An 18,989-nucleotide genomic window follows, 5' to 3' on the forward strand; every position below is an offset into this window, starting at 1 on the left:
AAGATGCCAGGAATTTTCACAGCTCTCCGGCGAAACAAGCCACCCGCCCTCCTTCTCTCATTCCGTGCTAATCCCGCGAGCGTGTCAAAGGGCCCTCGACTCCTGCCCTCGTCCTCAGCCTCAACCTCATCCTCATGCCACAAAATGTGCGATCCTTACAGCTGCATCCTTGCCGTTCCTTCTTTCCTTTATTCGATCCTCTGGCAGCTGAAACACCGTGGAGGTCGAACGAAAATGATTTGTACAATTTTGTAGTACATAATTGATTTCGTTGAGTGGACGAGATTGGAATCAACAACTAGGGATTCGGATTGGGATCGGGATCGAGGGCGTTTACCATCATCCACCAACGCCGGTGGTCAAAGTTCGAGTGGATCTGGAGCAAGGCACCTGTTATAACTGGCCATAACTACTACGATCACCCAATCTGCGCCAGTCTAATAGCTCAATTCGCAGTGCCATAAAAGCCAAAAGACCAAGACAGGCCAGAACAGACGACCAGCTTTGGATCCATCCATCCATCTTGGACACTTGGACTCTCAGGGCGAGTCGTAAAAATAAAAGTCATTGACTCAATTTTGGAAATGCCTCACACACGACGAAAGCGAACATCTCCCCCCTTCAGCCAACTCACCCCCTTGGCCGAAATAAAAAAGGGGCAGAAAGCAGAAGGGGGGCGTGCCAGCAGGCGCTTGTGATTATCCTTTCGCACGTTCGGCGTTGCTTAACAAATCATAAATATGGCCCGGGCTCTGTTATTGATGGTGGTCGCTGGACGCAAAGGGAAAAAACCACAAAGCAGCGCTCCTCAAAAGAGTGGGCAACAACAGCAACGGGGGGAGCAAAAAAAGATCAAGAAACGAGAACCAGGTTTCCACCTTTTTTATGGGGGCCCCCAGCTTGAGTCCAACTGGAAGACCAAGAGCAACAGCAAGTCGAAGTTCCAGCACCACCTCGCCCCACCAAAGGCTTCAATCATTTAATAAGCGCTGCCTGCCAGGTTGTTGCTTGTTTGGGCCACGACAAAAGAAGCCTTCCGCCATGTTATTAACTTATTCATAACAATAACGAGAGCAGCACGGATACTGAACGACGGACGGGGCAACACCTCCTCCTCGTCCTCCTCCTCCTCCTCTTCCTCCTCGTAGTCCACATCCTCCTGTTGCCCCTCCAGTTGTGTGGGATATAAATTCAGTCGTTGCTGGGCTATTTCCACAGAGACATCTCAAAGAGAACTCTACCAAGCCTTGCACCGATCTATACAAATCGTAGATCTCTGCCAGGCTTGGTAGTGTATCTCTACAGGATCTCATGCCTAACTACTTTGGCTGATCTTGGAGCAGGATCCTATCCGGCTAAGGACGGGGCAGGCTAGCGCAGAACATGAGACTCTGTCTTCTTTCTGGCGATGGCAGTGGAGTTGGAGCCGGCATTGGACCTGACTGCTTTCGGGGTGTGGAGTTTTCAACTTGGAGGATTTGGCAAAAGGTCCGGGTCACGACGAGATTATTCTGTGGGGGATAGCTCATCAAAAGGTCGTCCAGTCAGCCGGATTGCAGTACTCACCTTTCGGGATTGTGGGGACAGATTTATCTTGGACCTACCCACCAGACGACCCATTTCACAACCCATTCTGCCCAACGGACTGACCCTAGAATCTGCATTCGCCTGGTCCTCCTCCGTTTGACGCCGCTGATGGAGCAGCCACTGCGTCCTGGGATCCTTCAAGAAATCATCGTTGTGGATGAGACGGTCCAGCTCGGCAATGCCGCGACACAATCTCCGGTGGTGGGTCAAACAGCGAGCCAATCCCGCGTTCACCCTGCTGATCACTGACGAATTTGGCATCCTATTGCAACGAGATGGGGAATGTGTTGACTTCAAAGAAAAAAAACAATAGTTGTGGGGCTCGCAAGGGCTCCTTTCGAACGTTCTCAGCACGGCCTCCCTGATTCGGTGGGGGGTGGGGTTGGTTTGGTTGTAGCTCCAGCATATTTGAGTTGTGAGTGTGCCGAGCGTTTTGGCAGTTCATCAATCAAACGCACCGTCGCCACAATGTCGATGATGAGTTATGATCTGCACAGAAAGCGCTCCCAAGAAAGAAGCAGGACAAGTCGGCGATATGTGTGCCTGATGTAGGGTTGATCTGCTGGGCAGAAGGATTCATTACGCTGATTGCTGTGGCAGTAATAAAATCTTATTGTCTTAATAATTCGAGTGCTTAAATTTCGAACACAATGCCGGTAAACGGATTTGCGAGATGCTCGAGAGAACAGGACTCTGGATGCCCTAATTGCTGGCACTCAACGGGGAGAAATGCGTGTGTGTGTTAAAGTCACGACTTATCAGACAATAAAAGGGAAGCCAAGTAGTGAGCGACACTTGATCTTTCCTCCATCCTAGACCCTTATTCCCATTTCCCATTCCCAAATTCCAGTGCCTATCACCTACCTATGTGTGTGTGCCCTATCTGCGTGTGTGTACTCGTACTCGTCTATCTGGGCTGGCCCATCTCTGCTTAGCTGCGTTTTGGCCGCAATTTATCACACGCCACTTGTAGCCGGTTTTTGATCTAATAAAAACTGTCAAAACGTTTGCAGGATGCTGGGAAAATATTTACACGGCACACAAAGTGCCAGAAAGAGCGAGAGGGAGAGGTAGAGAGGCTGGAAGGGATGGGCCTGGGCCCGAAACAGTTAGCAGCGAACAAAGGGCCCAAAAGGATCACAGATCGAAGATCAGGACATTCGGCCAGCAACGCAGCAGCAGGTCAAGACTTGGGCGGTATGACACATCAGGAATCAGCCTCAAAGATTTAGACATTAAAGGACCCACACAGCTGATTGTCCCGATCCTGAGCCATGGTGTTCCTACGCTTCGGCTGCCTATTGAAAAGATGAAAGTGAATTTCCCTTTTGGGCAGCAGCAGGAAAATGCTGAAGAAAAGAATGCCATCCAGTCGGTCAATTGAAATGAAATGAAGTGAAATGAAATGAGCGGGGAGCGTTGAGCGTTGAAGAGTTCTGGGCGGCCCATGCACGTTTAGCTATTTTTATGGAGTTCCCGGGAATTGTCGCTGGCTCCGTCTACATGGTCGACTCCGACTGCTCCTCGTTCTGTCGAATCTCGGAACGTTTCTATTAACACGGCCCCGGGGCATTGTTGGGCCGCTCTCGGGATCCGTTTCTACTTTGCCGCCAGTGGGAAAAGTCGACTCGTCTCGACTGCGATTGAAACTGAAACTGTCAACGCGCCGACGCCAAGTGGAGAAAAATGTCACCAGCGTTGCGTAGTTGAGTGTGGTGGTAGTGAGACGTCATTTCGGCGAGCATTTCCTGTCCAGTCACCAGTGGAACTCCCCCATCTCCGCCAGCTTCAGATTCTCCCTCCCATACGCGCGCATTGCTCAATGTCAGGGGTTGCACAAGCGAAGAAGAGACGCGTTGACCTTGCCGCCGGTTTAGCAGCCGCCAAAGGGGAGCTTAGCCAAAAAATGAGTGGAAAAAAATACAATGAAAACGCCAAAAGGTCTTTGGGGCCTTGCGAAACGCGGCGATCGTAAAAAACGGTTAAGCACTTGATTTATGGGGTGTTATAAGGTGTTAGACCTGCCCAGGTACGACTAAGCTACAAATACAAATGCAGATACAGATGCTGCCACATCAAATGCCAGATGAGAGTGCACAGGCGTCTTGAAAGCCGCCCGATCGACTGTTTAATGTGTAACAACAAAGAAAAGAGTTTAAAAGACCATAATCCATAAGGAAATTTTCAAATTCAATTTCAAAACCCTTTGAAGTCTGCGGGCCCTCTATATAAATAACTATATACCACAAATACTTGCTATGAGGGGGGATCTAGCTACGAAATGATCCCCCTGGCATTGCATAGTTCTAGGCTTGGCGGGGCTAATTTCCAAGGGAAGCGTGTCCGATCGCCACGGGCCTTCTTATCGCCACCCAGTCACGTCGACGTAATCGGTTGATAAGCGCAATCAGCGCCTAAGAGGCGGCAAGGGTTCGCATCGGGACTCGGAGTCGGAATCGGATTCGGTATCGGATTCCGCTTCAGTTTCGCTCTCAGGTTCAGGTTCGCTCGAATTAGATATAATTAGGTGCGAGTGCAGGCAGGCGCGGCAATCGGAAATCAGCAGCAGCAGCAGTGGCAGGAGCAACAATAACCACAATGATGATGGCCACAAGAGGAAGTTAATCCGTGGCTATAATCGCAGCATAGCGCCACAGCATGAGGCAACCTCGGAGTGCCACTTCCTCGCCCCCTCGTCCCCACGCCCTTGTCCACCAGCCAATCCCCGCCAGAAGAGGGGCTCCATTGAAGTGTCAGCAGTGCCACACATCGCTGGGTTCCCCTCTGTGCGTCGGCGAGGGTGTCTCCGATGGTAATCTCAGCCTGCTCTACTCCACGCTACCCTGTAGATGCAAGCGGGTCCACTGGCCATGTGGGGTATGTTAAAGCAAAACTTAAAATCATTATCTTCTAAATGGAAAAACGGAAAAAAAAGTTGTTTGCTTATCAGCTATATCAATTTTATCAAATCTAATTTTGAACACTAGGGCATTTAAACATTGAAATACTTTACTAAAATATCTATTTATATATAACTATATATTCAAAAGTCAGGGCATTTGCAGTGCGATCTCAGCTGCAACCGACGATGGCCAACTCTTGCAGACAATGCCAATATAAATATTGTGTAGCACTTTAACATTTAACAATACAACGGCAGCAGCAACAATAACATGCGATAGCTGCAACAACAACTGCTCAGAGCCATAATAAACAAACAATTACGGTTTCATTTTGTTGCAGTTGCAGTCCGGCAGTGGAAGTTGCTGCCTGGCCCTGGTATTGCAGCAGTTGCAAGTCTCCATATTGGCTAGCAGTGCCACTTGGGCCTGCCCCGCCCCCAAATGCCCCACCAGGGGGCACCACTCCGCAGATTGTTGCCGCAGCAGCAGCAGCAACAGTAACTGCAACAACAGCAACAGCAGTTCTTGTGGCATTTTGTGCGACTCACACAGCAGGGAGTCAAAAATTTCGCACAAAGGCTCGAAAAAGCCACTGATAAGAGAGTTGCAACAATGGCACTGCAACTGCAACAGCAATAACTTTGGCCAATCATGGGAAGCAAATCGTTGTTGCCTAGCAAAGGACGAAGTCCCAACTGCAACTCACTCTCACTCCTCGGTGCTCTGTGCGGATTTTCCAGCTCGCCAGTTGTCTAAGGCGAACTAATTGCGGGCGGCACTGATTACTCATACGCCCCCATGCCGCACATACAACATGTACCGCAGCCACTTCCACGCTGTCCAACTGAGATGCCGAACAATGACGGGCGGCAGCAACGCGCGAGGAACATGGGACAAACAAGACAAGAGGCCGCAAATATTTGTTAAACTTGACACCAAACAAAAGAATTTTACCGAAAGGATTTGAATGAACCGAAAAAGCGAACAATGTAAGCGCTGCGGCACCGCTGGAATGCGACAGAGCTGCGTTCGGTGGTGCGGTGGTTCAGTGGTGCGGTGGCTCAGTGGTGCGTGGATGCGAGGAAACGAGGATGCGAGGATGTGCGGATGCGAGGGTGGAGCAGCCAGGATGGAGCAAGACGGCGAGGCAGCAAATCAAACACAACAAATCGCCAGGCAAACAACACCGAAATCAAATTGTACAGCCAGGCAGGCCAAGTTTAAAGGCACAGTGGGGCAAGTAGTAGTGTTTTATCTATAAGCATTAGATGGAAGTAAATAATATATCTTATTTTTACCCAGGGTACAACAGCGCTTAACTCTGGGAATATGGAAGGGTGTATGAAATAGGTAAGTTACTGATACAAATAATACAATATAACACTATTATCTTTAAGAACATAATCTTATTGCTGATATGGATAAATTTAAATGGATTGATAAGTGATTTAACAAAGACAACCCCCAAAGTTACTTCCTTTCTTCACAACTCTGTATCTGATACAAGTTATATTTAAAATATTCAGTTGCTCAGTTTGTATCCTGATTTATCCTTATGGAATGCTTGTCATTATTCAACTATTCAACCAAGGCATTTCAATCAACTTTCCAACCACTGTGCCTGGGGAGTCGCCTCTTGGGTTTTTTGGGTCTTCGGTCCCTCCAAGTGCTGACGCGCGCCGATCCTGGGCCGCCGCGTCGCTCGAAAGGAGCTCGGATCTCTAGATGGAATGGGTTGGGTTGGGATGGGATGGTGCCTAAACCTAACGCAGTTATCAAAAGCGTTGAATTATGGCCGCGTTTGGGCTGCCAGCTAAATGAGCAACACGTTGCTGCTGCTGCTGGTGGCTCGTTTTCGTGGCGCTATCGCATTTGATCTCTCGTTTGCCGGTCCCTGGGATCGACAGGCCGACCCGCAGGCTCTGGTTTTTGGGTTAGGGACAAAGATAGGGATAGGGATAGGGATCGGATGGTAGGCTGGCTGTGGCTGGGTAAATGCAAGGTCAGAGGGGGGAAGAGGGAATCGGATTCAGCTAACAATGCCCATGATATCATTCATTTCTCATTTCGGTTTCATTCATTGAGCGCTGGCCAAGTGTCGCCGAAGGTTCAGTCTAATTTCATAATAAGAAACATCTTCAGGCACACAATAAACGAGCGCGCACTTCGTGTGTATTTCTTTCTTGTTCTTTGGTGTGTGTGTTTTTTTTTATTTTATTATATTTTTTTATTTATTTTTATGGCCAACTGCGGCGGTGGAATGCCGCTGGAATGTCGGACGTTTCCGGTTGGCCCAGAACACAGAACTCCGAACGTAGAGCTGCAGAGGGTTAGAAGCCTACGGAGGGTCAAAGTGCCATGGATGAGTCAGTGGGTCTCTCGTGTGTCTAGCAATTCGCATGGCCTCAAAGCTTAGAGACGCAACCCTTCCTAATTACTGTCTACCCGGATTCATTTCATTCATCGCTGACCTTATAGATCAAAGTTGTCCAAATATATCCCCCCAACCCCAGAGCTCCAACCCTGCCGATTTGAATAAAGGGGCTACGGAATGATGAGGCGGCGTCTGTTCACACGAGCTGGCTGACGACGGTTGATGGCCCTGGCAACCGGCAACTGGCAACTGGCAACGGATGGGAGCACAGCCACATCCACATCCCAAGTGGAGCCGACCGATCCCAGACGACGACTCCTCCGTGTTGCTCAATGTGTTGAAACATGAATGAATCTTGTTCACAATTTGGCAACAACACGTTTAGCACGAAACGAAGGACGACAATGGCCCAAATGCAGGGGAGCCCCTGATCCCGATCTTTCGGCTATTCGGTTTCGGTTTCGTATCCATTGTGAGGCGGTCCTGTCCTCGAGAATCGAGGTGAGGTGCGAGGCGTGGCATAGGGAAACGGGACGACTCTGGAATCGGGACCCGGCTTTCCTGTTCGGCGGCGTCGCGAACACAAATTATTAGCAGCCCGTCTTCTTAACCAGTCGCCGGTTGCCGGTTGCCGTTCGCTGGTTAGTAAAACATCATGTCGCTGTTAAGGGTACCAGGCACTGGGTCAGAATGAAGGAGCAGCACGAGGAGCTGGCAGCGCTGGATGGGCAGGAGATGGAGGGGGCGAAAAGCGGAGCAGCCTCTGTGGTCCAATTTGGAGTCGTCTTCGCTACCATTGTTGTTGCCTCTGCCGGCGGCCAAGAGTCGCAGTCCGGAGCTGGAGCTAGAAAATTATCTGCTTATCTTGTCTTGTGCTCGTTTCGATCGGCTGCTTATTCATGTTCTCGTGTCCGAGTTGGGCATCCCATACACTACCTCGGCCATCGGGCATAGCCGGCGGGGCAAGCGGCATGTCTATAAGGTCTGGAGGTCAGGTGGGGCAGGTGGAATACCCTGCCAGTAAGTATTTACCATACTGTTTGGTATGGGTATATTTTCTTTTTAGATTTTATATCTCTCACAGGGAGAGATATAATTCAATATATATATTTCACACAGAAATATATTAATTTGTATATTTTGAAAACAACCGTAGCTTAACTGTTTTAATAATACTATACTTACCAAAAAATGTTATACTTTTGTGCTTAAAATTAGTATTCCATATTCCATATCTAACTGAGTCAAAAGAAACTATTCATGTCAGTATTTCTTAATTTGAACTATTCAGCCAAGCCTAAAAAACTTTAAGTTTTGAAAGGAATGTAGATACATTTAATACCGATAATAAATCTGTAAACCTTTGATTATACTTCAGACTTTAAGGTATGTAGTATTCTAATATGTATATTTAAAGTTCTAACAATTACTTTGTATGTTTTCTATTAAACCTATTAATGTAAGCTAGCAGAACTAAGTCAAAGTCTTCCAACCTTCACTTGTTTCAATCCAAACTGATAATCATAGGGCGTTTGCTGGTGGCATAGAGCTGAGCAAATCTGTAGCTCAGACCATTTAATATCATTTGCCAACAATTTAATAAAAGTTCTGCCAGGCATCAAGGTATCTCCTAGTCGAAAAAGCGCACTGCCCATCGCTTTTACTTGTTGTGTATTTAATTTATGTGCTCGACGTGACACTTGCCAAGGGCCCCTGGCATTGGCGATGGTGGTTCTTGGCTGGTATGGGTATGCATATTATAGCATATAGCATATCGGCATTGGCTGGTAAGTGTGGTAAGTGGTAAGCGGTCAGCGGTAAGTGTTGAGTGGTAGGAGTGAGCGGTTTGGGGGGCGACGGGCAGCCTAATATGCGACAGCCGCCGCCTGTTAACACATCGGTGAACCTCAAAATATGAAAACCGAAACCGACACCACCGCCGCCGCTGCCGCTGCCGCCGAAGAAACCGAAACCGCAGTGAAGCGAGCCCCGTCTTGGGTTCTGGGCTCAGGTTCTGGGACTCTGGAATCGTGGACCCCACGCCGCTTGGCCCTGCTCCTCCTCCTGCCCCGTTTGGCTCCTTGTGCTCCTTTTGCTGAGCCCCTAACGAGGTGTCCAGGCGATGACGACGACAATGACGATGACGATGGCGATATTCGAGCCACTGGCTCTGTGGTTCGATGGTTCGGATGTTCGATGGATCGGTGGTTCGGTGGCTCGGTGGTTCGTGGTGGTGCTGCCGAGTGAGAGTGAGACAAGCTGATCCTGGCTGACCGGCCGGCTGGCTGGCTGGCTGAGTTGGTGATTGAATTTCACACGTGGCTTAGTGTCCGCCCGCATTAAGCACGCTCCGACGAGCCGCAGACAGAGCGAGACGGCAGGAGCAGGGAGCAGGGCGCGAAAGAGAGGGCAAGTGAATTGAGAAAGAGATGCGGCTAGGGGCTGTGGGACGGAGATGCAGATAGTGCGACCGGCTGTTATGCAAATGCGACCGCCGTGGGGAGACGGAGACATCGCCATCTTGGCAGGCCGATGGCTGATCTCTCGCCATCTTGGTCGCCGCCACTGCAGCACTGCACCACCACCTCCACCACCGCCACCTTCTGCTGCTGCTCCTGCTCCTCCCTTCGGAGATCCTGATCCGCTGAGCCATTGTTCTGTGGCTCCTGCGATGGCATTCCCCAGATTAGAGCGAGCGAGAGCGAAGCAGAGAGGGAGCGGGAGAGCGAGCATACCTACATGCCACATGCCACATCCTGGGCAATAGCCTCCGATTTTCCATTCCATTCCTGTGGCTGTCTCTGCGTATGAATGAGTTATTTCGGACCTAATCGCTCCGTTTGCATCTCGACCAACGACAAAAATGCCTTCGCCTCGTCTGCGAATCTGAATCTGTCGCCGCCGACTGTGACTGTGACTCCCCAACCTACGGATTGGATCCCCGGCCACAACTGCCAAGACTTCAAAAAAAAAATAAGTAAAAGAGCAGAAAAAGATACAAGCTGGTGTCCCCAACAACTCAGAGACCCGGCCACGTTTTGTTTCAGCCAGCCAGGCTCTTTGGGCTGTCCTCCATTTGATTGAACTGCTCAATGAAATATGCAAATTTGTTGCCGCCGCTTAATCAACTGCAAGGCCTCGGAAACTCAGCTTTTTTTCCAGCGCTCCAGCATTCAGATTCAGATTCAGCCTGGCCCAGAGGTTTCGGCTTTGGTTTTGGTTTTGGCTTTTTGGATTTTGTGCCTCATCATCATCATCTTCGCAGTCCGACGACGATCGCCGCCTGCGTCTTCGTCTTCGTCTGATACTGCTGCTGCTGTTGCTGCTGCTGCTTTTGGCCAACACATTTGTGGTCTTTTGTGGTCTTAAATATATCCTGCTGGTGGGTAAATTTTTCTCTTCTCCTTTTCCCAGCTGCGGTTATCGGATCGCGGCGAGGGTAAGTCACGACTTTGCCGCCAAGAAGCTGCACTCGCAGTCCCAAGTTCGCAGTTCGCAATCCAATCGGCAGACCCACTGGCCATCACCATCACCCACTACCCACTTTCCCACTCCGCACTCTGCACTACCCGGCTCAAAAAAGTCGACAGTTGCAGTTGCAATTTGGCATTTGTACCCACATACGTTGCGAGCTCATCCTCGCCTTCATCGGGAATCAGTGCATCATCTACACTGAACGATAATAGTGGAATAGTTGCATATTTATGGTGCTGATATGTCCACCAAATTGTTATTCGACTCTGACACTTTCAACAGTTCCTGCCACTCGCAAATAACCGCAATTTTATTATCATTAAGAACTAACCATGACAAAGTGGTTCCAACACCTATTGGCCCCCACTTTTACAGATCAATTTAAAACCTAGCAAAGGGGTAAGTTAACTTTATGGAATGCTCTTTCTTCTGGCTTAAATATAAGTAAAGATTATACATGTGTATTCAGTATAGTTATTTATGTTATACTATTCTCAATTGATAAATGGGAAACTTAAAAAGGCAGACTGAATAAAATTGTTAATATAATTATAATACTTAACACCACTGTATGCCTTTTTTCTCAGTGCACCTCGGTAGATTCTCAGTGGAATCCGTTGGCTAGTTTCTGGCTTTTCCCGGAGAGGGTATCAGGTGTTCGCTGTGTTGGTCTATGGCCGACTTTGCACTGTAATTGAACTGTTCTTGCGCCGGCTAATTACGTTTAATTGGCTTTGCTAACAAGTCGGCCACAATTTGGCAACTCAATCAAGACATCAAAAAGCGGTTGAGATGCAGATGGCAGCTGAAACTGAAACTAAAACTGAAAATGCAACTGCAACAGAATATCATGCTCGAATTGAAAATGAATTTTGAAATTGAGAGTGACGTGGAACAAGGCCTCGGGCTAACCTTCGGATATGAAAATCGATGGATCCCGAAACTGAGTTCGACTTCAAATACCGATGCGGATTCCCTGCCACGCCCCCTGAACTCCCCATTTCCCATGCGAATCGCAATGCGTCTATTTATGCAATGAGATACAAATGCAGATGCAGATGCGGATCACGATGTATCTGCACCATACGGGTGCAGATACAAATCTGAGTGACTGGCAGATTGCAGCTATCGATGTTGGCTTAATATTTGCGTTTGTGGCGTTAATTATACCCTGGGCCGAACTGAACTGAACCGAGCTGAGCCGTTTCTCTGATTGTTTATTTGCTCCAATCGATGCGATTCGATTCGAATCGGACTTGGAGTGAAGTGGAGTGGAGTGGAGCATAGTGACGAGGTCTGGAGAGGAATGGAACTTGGAGCTGGCTCTGACAATTGCGCTGCTGGCCGTGTAATTCCGGTTCGTGCAACGATAATTATATTAATTTGCCATCGAATGGGCCGCCAGTGATACCCGATACGGCTGCACTTGCTGCAGTGGCAGTGGCAGTTGCAGTTGCATTTGCACCGGTCTTGGTTATCAATTTCCCACTTGGTCTGGCCAACTGTCTAACTGGCTACCTGGCTATCTGGCTAGCTGACTAGCTGACTGGCGGACTGGCTGACTATCTGGCTATCTGGGGATATCTCACTATCTGGCCATCGACATGGCATGGCCATTACAAAACAATTGCGTTTGAGGAAAATCAAATCAGCCGCAGTCGTGTGGCCCAAACAGCTGACATGTGTGTAATTATGCGAAATCAGGCGAGCAAGGAAATGGCCTGCAGATACTTTTATTTTACCTCTGTCAACCCGCTGGCGGAATCAAGTGCCAGGACATTCGATATACTAATGCAGGATCGCAGCGGTTTCCCATTCCCCATTCCCCATTCCCAATCCCATTTCCATTCCCAATGCGGCGCTGTCATAAAGACTTCAATGTGGGCATTAAAACGCGTGCAGCAGCAGCAGTCGCAGCATCCGAAAGAGAGACAGATACGGAGCTTGAGATACAATACCTGTCCCACCCTTAACCCCCTAAGGCCCCCACCCCCGCTCTGCTTAACCCCTTCTCGACTTGTCTGTTGGCTGCGTGTAAGACAAATGAGCACTCAATTATCGTATTTCTGCTTTGGCCGCTGCTTCATTTCACTTCGCATTCGAGTATCTGTGTTTCTTTTTGTAGTCGCGCATGTGTGTGTGTTTGGTCAGGACTAGAAATGCGTAGCTAAGTATACATATTAGCAGCTAAAATTGGAACATCCTTAAAGTTTGTCGTACATCAGCAATTGCCATTGCCGAATTATGTCCAAGGCTAGTAGAAAGAAGAGTCAGGATCAGAAGGAACCTTGTGAAGGTTACCCCCGCACATCGGGGTCACCTTTGCCGCCAGGAGCTCTCGGGTGGTCCCCGTTTATCGATCGGGGTTCAAGATGCGAGGCTGGAGCCCCACTCACAGCAGAGCACTTTTTGTCCCCTGTCCGGGTCCTCATCTCATCCCGCTGCCTCCGTGCCGCCTGTCAGTCATCCATCCACATCCAGATCCACATCCCCATCCGCCCCTGCTCCTCTCCGCTCGCCGGCTGTCCACTCGGCTCGCTCCTCTTTAAGCAGCAAAATGCGGAATTATGAATCGGCATGTTTTACATGTGCGGGAGGTCTTGTAAGACACAGACACGGATACAATGCCTCCGTTTTTCTTCGTTTATTTTTGTGTCTTATGTTTTTGCTTGCCGGTGTGCGTACCTGTCGCTCAATCCCCGGAGCCGGAGCCTTGGAACCTGTTCGCCCGACCTGACCCCTTTCCACTGCCATCGGCACCACTGCCCCTTGGCCACCCGTCAAATCTTGAATTAAATGTTGTGAAATTGTACACTTCAAAACGAAAACAAGAGGGCGGGCAGGGGCATTGAATTGAATTGGATAGGATAGGATTGGATGGGATTGGTGTTGGTATTGGTATTGGATCGCTTCGGATCAGCTCGGTTCGTCTCGTTTCGTACAAGAAAGGAACTATCATTCTACATAATTATCATCTGGTGCGGTATTTTGTCTTTTCGTGTGTTTGTGTTCCATCCCCGATCCTCGGATGTGATATGTTTTGTAGCTGCTGCGGCTGCTGCTGCAATTACAGCTCTCACATTGTGTGGTCCATGTCCACCGATGCGGGGCATCTGGCCGTCCTGCTCCCTCGACTGCTGCAACTCCATTGCTGGCCGAGATTAATGGCTGCGCATTAATCAGCCCTCGGCGAGCGGGCGCCATCAACACTTGCGGTGCTTCCTTGGACTGGACTTGACTTGATTTGACTCCATCCTGTCGCAGTAACAGTGCCAGCCCAGCTCCCTGGCAAGTCCATGACCAAGCTGAGTTACCAGTTAAAGTCCCTGTCATTTGACACTTTCTGCGGTCAAGCCCAATCAACGAGCAATCCCAAACGGAGGCGCCATCGAACGACTTTCCGCTTCCCGCCGCAACCCCTCCCGCCGCCGTCCATCCAATCCAATCCGATCCGATCCCTCTGCGAAACCGACTCCGACGTCGCATTACTTCCACGCCAGCTAGCTGCCTATGAAAAGTAATAACTGTGGGAACTGATTTGCGGTGCCGGTGCCGGTGTCGCTGCCCCGCCACGCCGCTACCCCTCCTCAACGCCCCTCGCTTCATTGCCGTTTTATTGGTTGAAAATAAGTTAATAACATGGATGCCGATGCCGCCGCCGCCGCCGAAGAGGCTCCAATATCCTTTCAGCCACTGCCCCACACCGCTACTCCTCTGCTTTTGGGGCCAAGGAATAACAATAAGAATAACAATGCAACAATATTGCCAGTTTGCAGCGGAAGCCGCTGGAGCAGCTCCCCATTTTCAACAGCTAAGCCAAACAGGCAGGCAAAGTATATCATCACAGCCACCTACGGACGGGATCTGGAGGGACTGGCAACGGCACTGGGGATCCTTCGCTCCCTTTGACTTCGGGATCTGGCAATTGGCGGACGACGATGAGAGAGCAGCGCCGCCACCGCCACAGCAGCAGCCACCGCCTTGGGCGATATGGGCATGGATTTGGGTATGTGGAGTTAAGCATGGGTATGGGTTAAGCACGGGCATATGGGTTAGACGCCGACACCGCCGATAATGATGAAGGTGTTGGCGATGATGATGCTGATGACGCGAATGCGCCACAGCCAAAGCTAAAGTCAAAGTTAAGGCTCCACCTTTTGCCCCCGAGCCCCCGCCGCTCACCACGCCCCCTGGACAGCATTGTTCGCTACTTTTGGCCAGGCTTGAAGGTACACAGAATACCCTGCTACTTGGTATCCCTCATAAATGTGAGTAATTCCTTTATTAATAGTGTGAATATGCAAGGTGAAATGAATACCTTTCATTAAAAATGTTAAGTATCAATATTATATATAAAAGTTATATATGAATTTAATGGTATAATCTCTTTATATATGGTACTGTAGTTAACCACAAGCAAAGCTGACATATTCATATAAAACGATCTTGAGGTGCATGCAGCTAATCCCCAATCTTCTAGACTCCCCTTCGGTGTAGGGCATTCCGCTGGGCTGTGCGACTGGCGCCGGTTCGCGATGCGCCGCCGCTAAATGGGATCAGTTTTGGTAACGAGTTAACGAGTTGATTTCACTCCAGCGATTGCCGCCGCCGCCGCAGTCGAACCGGATTAGCAGTTGCATCCCCTCTGACCGCCGATCGTCGTCGATCGACCACCATCCAGCACCAGTATCCACCATCCAGTATCCAGCACTCGGCACCGGCATTCGGCACCGAGCATCCAGCATCCAGTATCCACCATCCACCAGCCGCCGACCGGCTCCATCTTTGTCTGCGTCTGTGCGGTGGCCATGGCCAATGTCTACACAACAAGGTGACGGCTCATAATGACGGGCCATGGCCAAGAACGTGAGCACGGATGGGCCGGGCTGCCATGGATCGGCTGGGATCAAATCGCGCTGCGTTGAGGCGTTTGCACCTCCCATGGATGAGTGTGAGTCGCCGGTTCCCGCTTCCTTGGCCGCAGCACGGCGAGAAAAAGGGGGCTGCTTTTAATAGCAAGGTTAAAACAAATTATAGATTTATATACGCATGGAATCAAATCGTGTGTAAATTAAGGAAAAATATAATAAATTATTAAATAAATAATTTGATAATAATTAACATAATTAGTTATTAGCTATTTGAATTCAAGTTCCATTATTTATTACCCGATATCGCAGCTATCTTAAATAAAATGTTTCGCCACTTGGGACGGCGCCATTTCTCGCAGTGCACTGTGCCTTTGATGGTCGCTCCATATGCATCCATCTTCCATCCCTCCGCCACCCTCCCCTCGGCCAATGCTCCTGGTGGTGGTGCGGCTGCTGCTGCTGCTGTGGCTCCGTTTTTGGGGCTTTGTCGAGGGGCGTTACCCGGTGATCATCACGCATTTGCGCCCCCCTCTGCCACTCCGCCCCCTGTGCCCGCTTTGCCAACCCCCCGCCGCCCTTGGAAGCCTCTGCCCCCGCCGGGGCTGCCTTAATGGGTGTTATTTTGTTTTGCCGTAAATATTTTTGCAATGGGCGCTAATTAAGTTTGGCTCTTTTTGGGCTCTTTTGACTGCATCCTTCGCACTTTGTTATGTGTGAAACTTTTAAATTTCGTTGGGTCGGCAAAGATGAAAACCGCCGTGTGGTATCCCCCCAAATTGGCGGGCATTAAAGGCCCCGCGTTGCCCCTGGCCCCCTCGCCCAGCCACATCGCTGCGCAGGAAGTATCAATACGGCCAGCTATTAATCTGCAATTGCAAATTGCTCATACGCCACGTGGTGCTCGTGGAGCGTCTATGAATGAACTAGATGGTGAGAGGGTGCGCGTAGAACGATGAGTAAAACGAGAGGAAAATCCAGCTAAAAGCCAAGAGCCATCGCCCCCGACACTGCAGCCAATTTCATTAGCCGTAAAATATTTGGCATTGTTTTCTGGCCCCGCGATTTCGCTGCTTTTATGACTCACTTTCACCGCTGCTTCGCTCTCCTGACTCCGACTTTGCAGCCTTTAGTTGCTGTTTCAAATCGATTGGACAATAAATTAGCATTATGCGGTTACAGCCAACTCAAATTCCACGCGATGAGCTGGCATCTGCATCAGCATCTCGCCGACGGACGCGGGTTCAAAGTTCTCTGCGGGGGCGATACTCGGCATTCGGGTGTCTTATCACCGCCTAGTCAATAAATTTCCAAAGATTGCAATCGCGGTAGACATTGTATCATTATTGGGGAATTTTCACATGGCCGAAAAACTAAATGATTTTTATACACACTCATTTCGGGTTTGATTTGATAAAATGTCTAACACTTGACGCGGCACACTATAAAACAGAATTTATAGCTGATCTTATCGGAAGAACTCGCCGGAAGTTGGTGTGCTTCCTTTATAATGTAGGTCAGTGGAATCTTCTATGACTCTATAAAAGCGTGTTCCAAGAACAAAAAATACCGGGTAATTCAGTTAATGGTCTTGAAGAACTTTAAAATAATGCTTATTAAATGAGAGCGCAAGTTAAATACATGAGTATTTAATTATATAAAGTATTGACAGAAACTTATGAATATCTGTAAAATTTTCCTAAGGCTTTTATACCTGGGATTCTACGAAAATCTAGAGTATAGTTGTGCTTCACCGAATCTAATGATTCCATGCTATCCGATTGAATGTGCTGAAAATTTCAAGATTACGTTTCCACCAAATTAAATCGTTCTCGAAGCATATTAGCATACCCATTGCGTTCAATCGCGAAATACACCTAATGAGCCACTTAGACTGGGACATTTCGATCACTTTGCAGTGTAATTAATTAGTTTCAGATGTATAACGAGAAAGTTCTTCCCCTCGAAAATTGCAAGTTCGCTTATGTACGACGTGTCTACATACTATGCACAATGCCAGTCAAGCCAAAGTTCATTCAAGTTTTTCCCCCTATGGAATGAGAAAAAAAATATTCCAGCCGAATCGCAAATCGTTTCCACCGCATCCCAATCAATTTCCATTTCAATTTCCATTCATTCAGTCTCGAGAGTTTCCCCCATGTACCGCACGCGTTTCTCACATGATTGCGGCAAAGACGTCAAAAATATTACTCATACGCCACCGCCGCTGGCACCCCAGTCGTCGTCATCGACTGTCATGCATTAGCCATTAGGGTTTTACACTAACGCCACCGAATGGCAGGCACAGACAATCATTGGATTGCGATAATATACATGTGTACATATGTGGAGACCGCAAACACGGCCAATTTTGGTCAATTCGCAGCGAGTCGAATCAAATTGAATCGAATTCGAAATATCCGCCAATTGGACAGATCAACACGATAAGCCGAAATCAAAAGGCACAGATACGCGATCCGTACCATGGTGCCTCGCACAATGGTTTAAAAATAGCTCGGCCCAATCATGACACCGGCCACCATCCGTCAGTTTGGCCGCCTGCGGTGGGCGTTGGGCGGCCGACGGTGAGTGGGAGTGGCAGTGGCAGTGAGCGGTACACGGTACATGGTACGCGGCAAGGCGTGAACCGTAAACGGTAAACGACAAACGGCGACGTCGCCACTTTGGCCATGAGTAACGATGAGTGCTCAATTACTTTTCGATTGATCATGGTTTTGGCGCGCGGTGAAATTTAGACCGCTTTTCAGCGGTCACCCCGCCACCCCGCAGTTGCGCCATCCCCCCTCTCCCGGCTGGGCATCCGCATTCTGCCGACCGGTGGAGCGTCGTCGGCAATCATGAATGAATCGCCGTGTCTGCGAGCGTGAGAGCCCGTCTCGCGGCTGAGCCAATCGTGTCGTCATTGACGGCTGTCGGCGGCCGACGGAGCGTATGAGTAATATTCTTGCGAAATTGAACGGATATAACTGAAATTCATGCCAACCCCCATAAATTGCCGACTATTTGCGGGGGTTACATCGGAACGGAACGGAACGGAACGAAACGCAACGGAATGGCTTCGGATCGGAAACGATCGTCTCGGAATCGAAGTCGGAAAACCGGAGAACCGGAGAACCGCAGAAACGGAGAATCGGAAGTGGCGGCGAGTGAAAGTCATTCGATAAGAGCCAAGTAGCCGCTCACTTTGTTCCCCAGAGACCGGCGAATGGGCGAATTACACATGTTTTGTTTATCTGCGAGCGGGAGAGACAGTGAATAGCTCTCTCAGCGACCTTATCTGGAGGAGATCGGCCCACTCGACGGATCGATCAATCACTCCACTCCACTCCAGTGCGCCGATTATGTGTCATCCCAAAAGGGCAGCGCTGGAGAGCCGTGAGTATTTCTCATCGTGTTGAAATCTAGCGGGCCTAATCATTTACTAAACGATTTTTTTCACGCCCATTACGACTGGGTAATATTGGTAATAAATCTATTATGTTCGGGATGGCCGTAATATAGAATATTTATGGCATTTGTTACTAGTTAACTAACCGAATATTGGTCTTAATCGAATAAAGCAACTATAGTTAATAGTTTTTGGATGTTTGTATTTGCTGTTGCCTATTTTAGATGTTATATTTTCTACATAGTATTATTAAAGTTAGCCTTTACCTTTACCTACTTTTCTTCTGCTTTTTTCATGCTTTCTTCAGCGTATCTTCTTGGTCCTAGTTGCTGGTACCCTGGGTACAGGGTAACCCGTTGTCCGCACCCAGCCGC

The 18,989-nt window shown here is 49.0% G+C and overlaps 1 protein-coding gene across 1 annotated transcript; it reads right to left on the reverse strand.

The window, feature by feature from the left end:
- Positions 1 to 979: 979 nt before the first annotated feature.
- LOC6740197 lies at positions 980 to 1,935 on the reverse strand. Its single transcript, XM_002077038.4, has 2 exons — positions 1,567 to 1,935; positions 980 to 1,511 (listed from the first exon to the last, which is right to left on the reverse strand). Exons 1-2 carry the CDS (start codon positions 1,846 to 1,848, stop codon positions 1,356 to 1,358), a joined length of 438 nt encoding a protein of 145 aa, XP_002077074.1. The 5' UTR covers positions 1,849 to 1,935; the 3' UTR covers positions 980 to 1,355.
- Positions 1,936 to 18,989: the final 17,054 nt, after the last annotated feature.

This window comes from Drosophila simulans, chromosome X (assembly GCF_016746395.2).
Source record: "Drosophila simulans strain w501 chromosome X, Prin_Dsim_3.1, whole genome shotgun sequence".
NCBI classification, from domain to species: Eukaryota; Metazoa; Arthropoda; class Insecta; order Diptera; family Drosophilidae; genus Drosophila; species Drosophila simulans.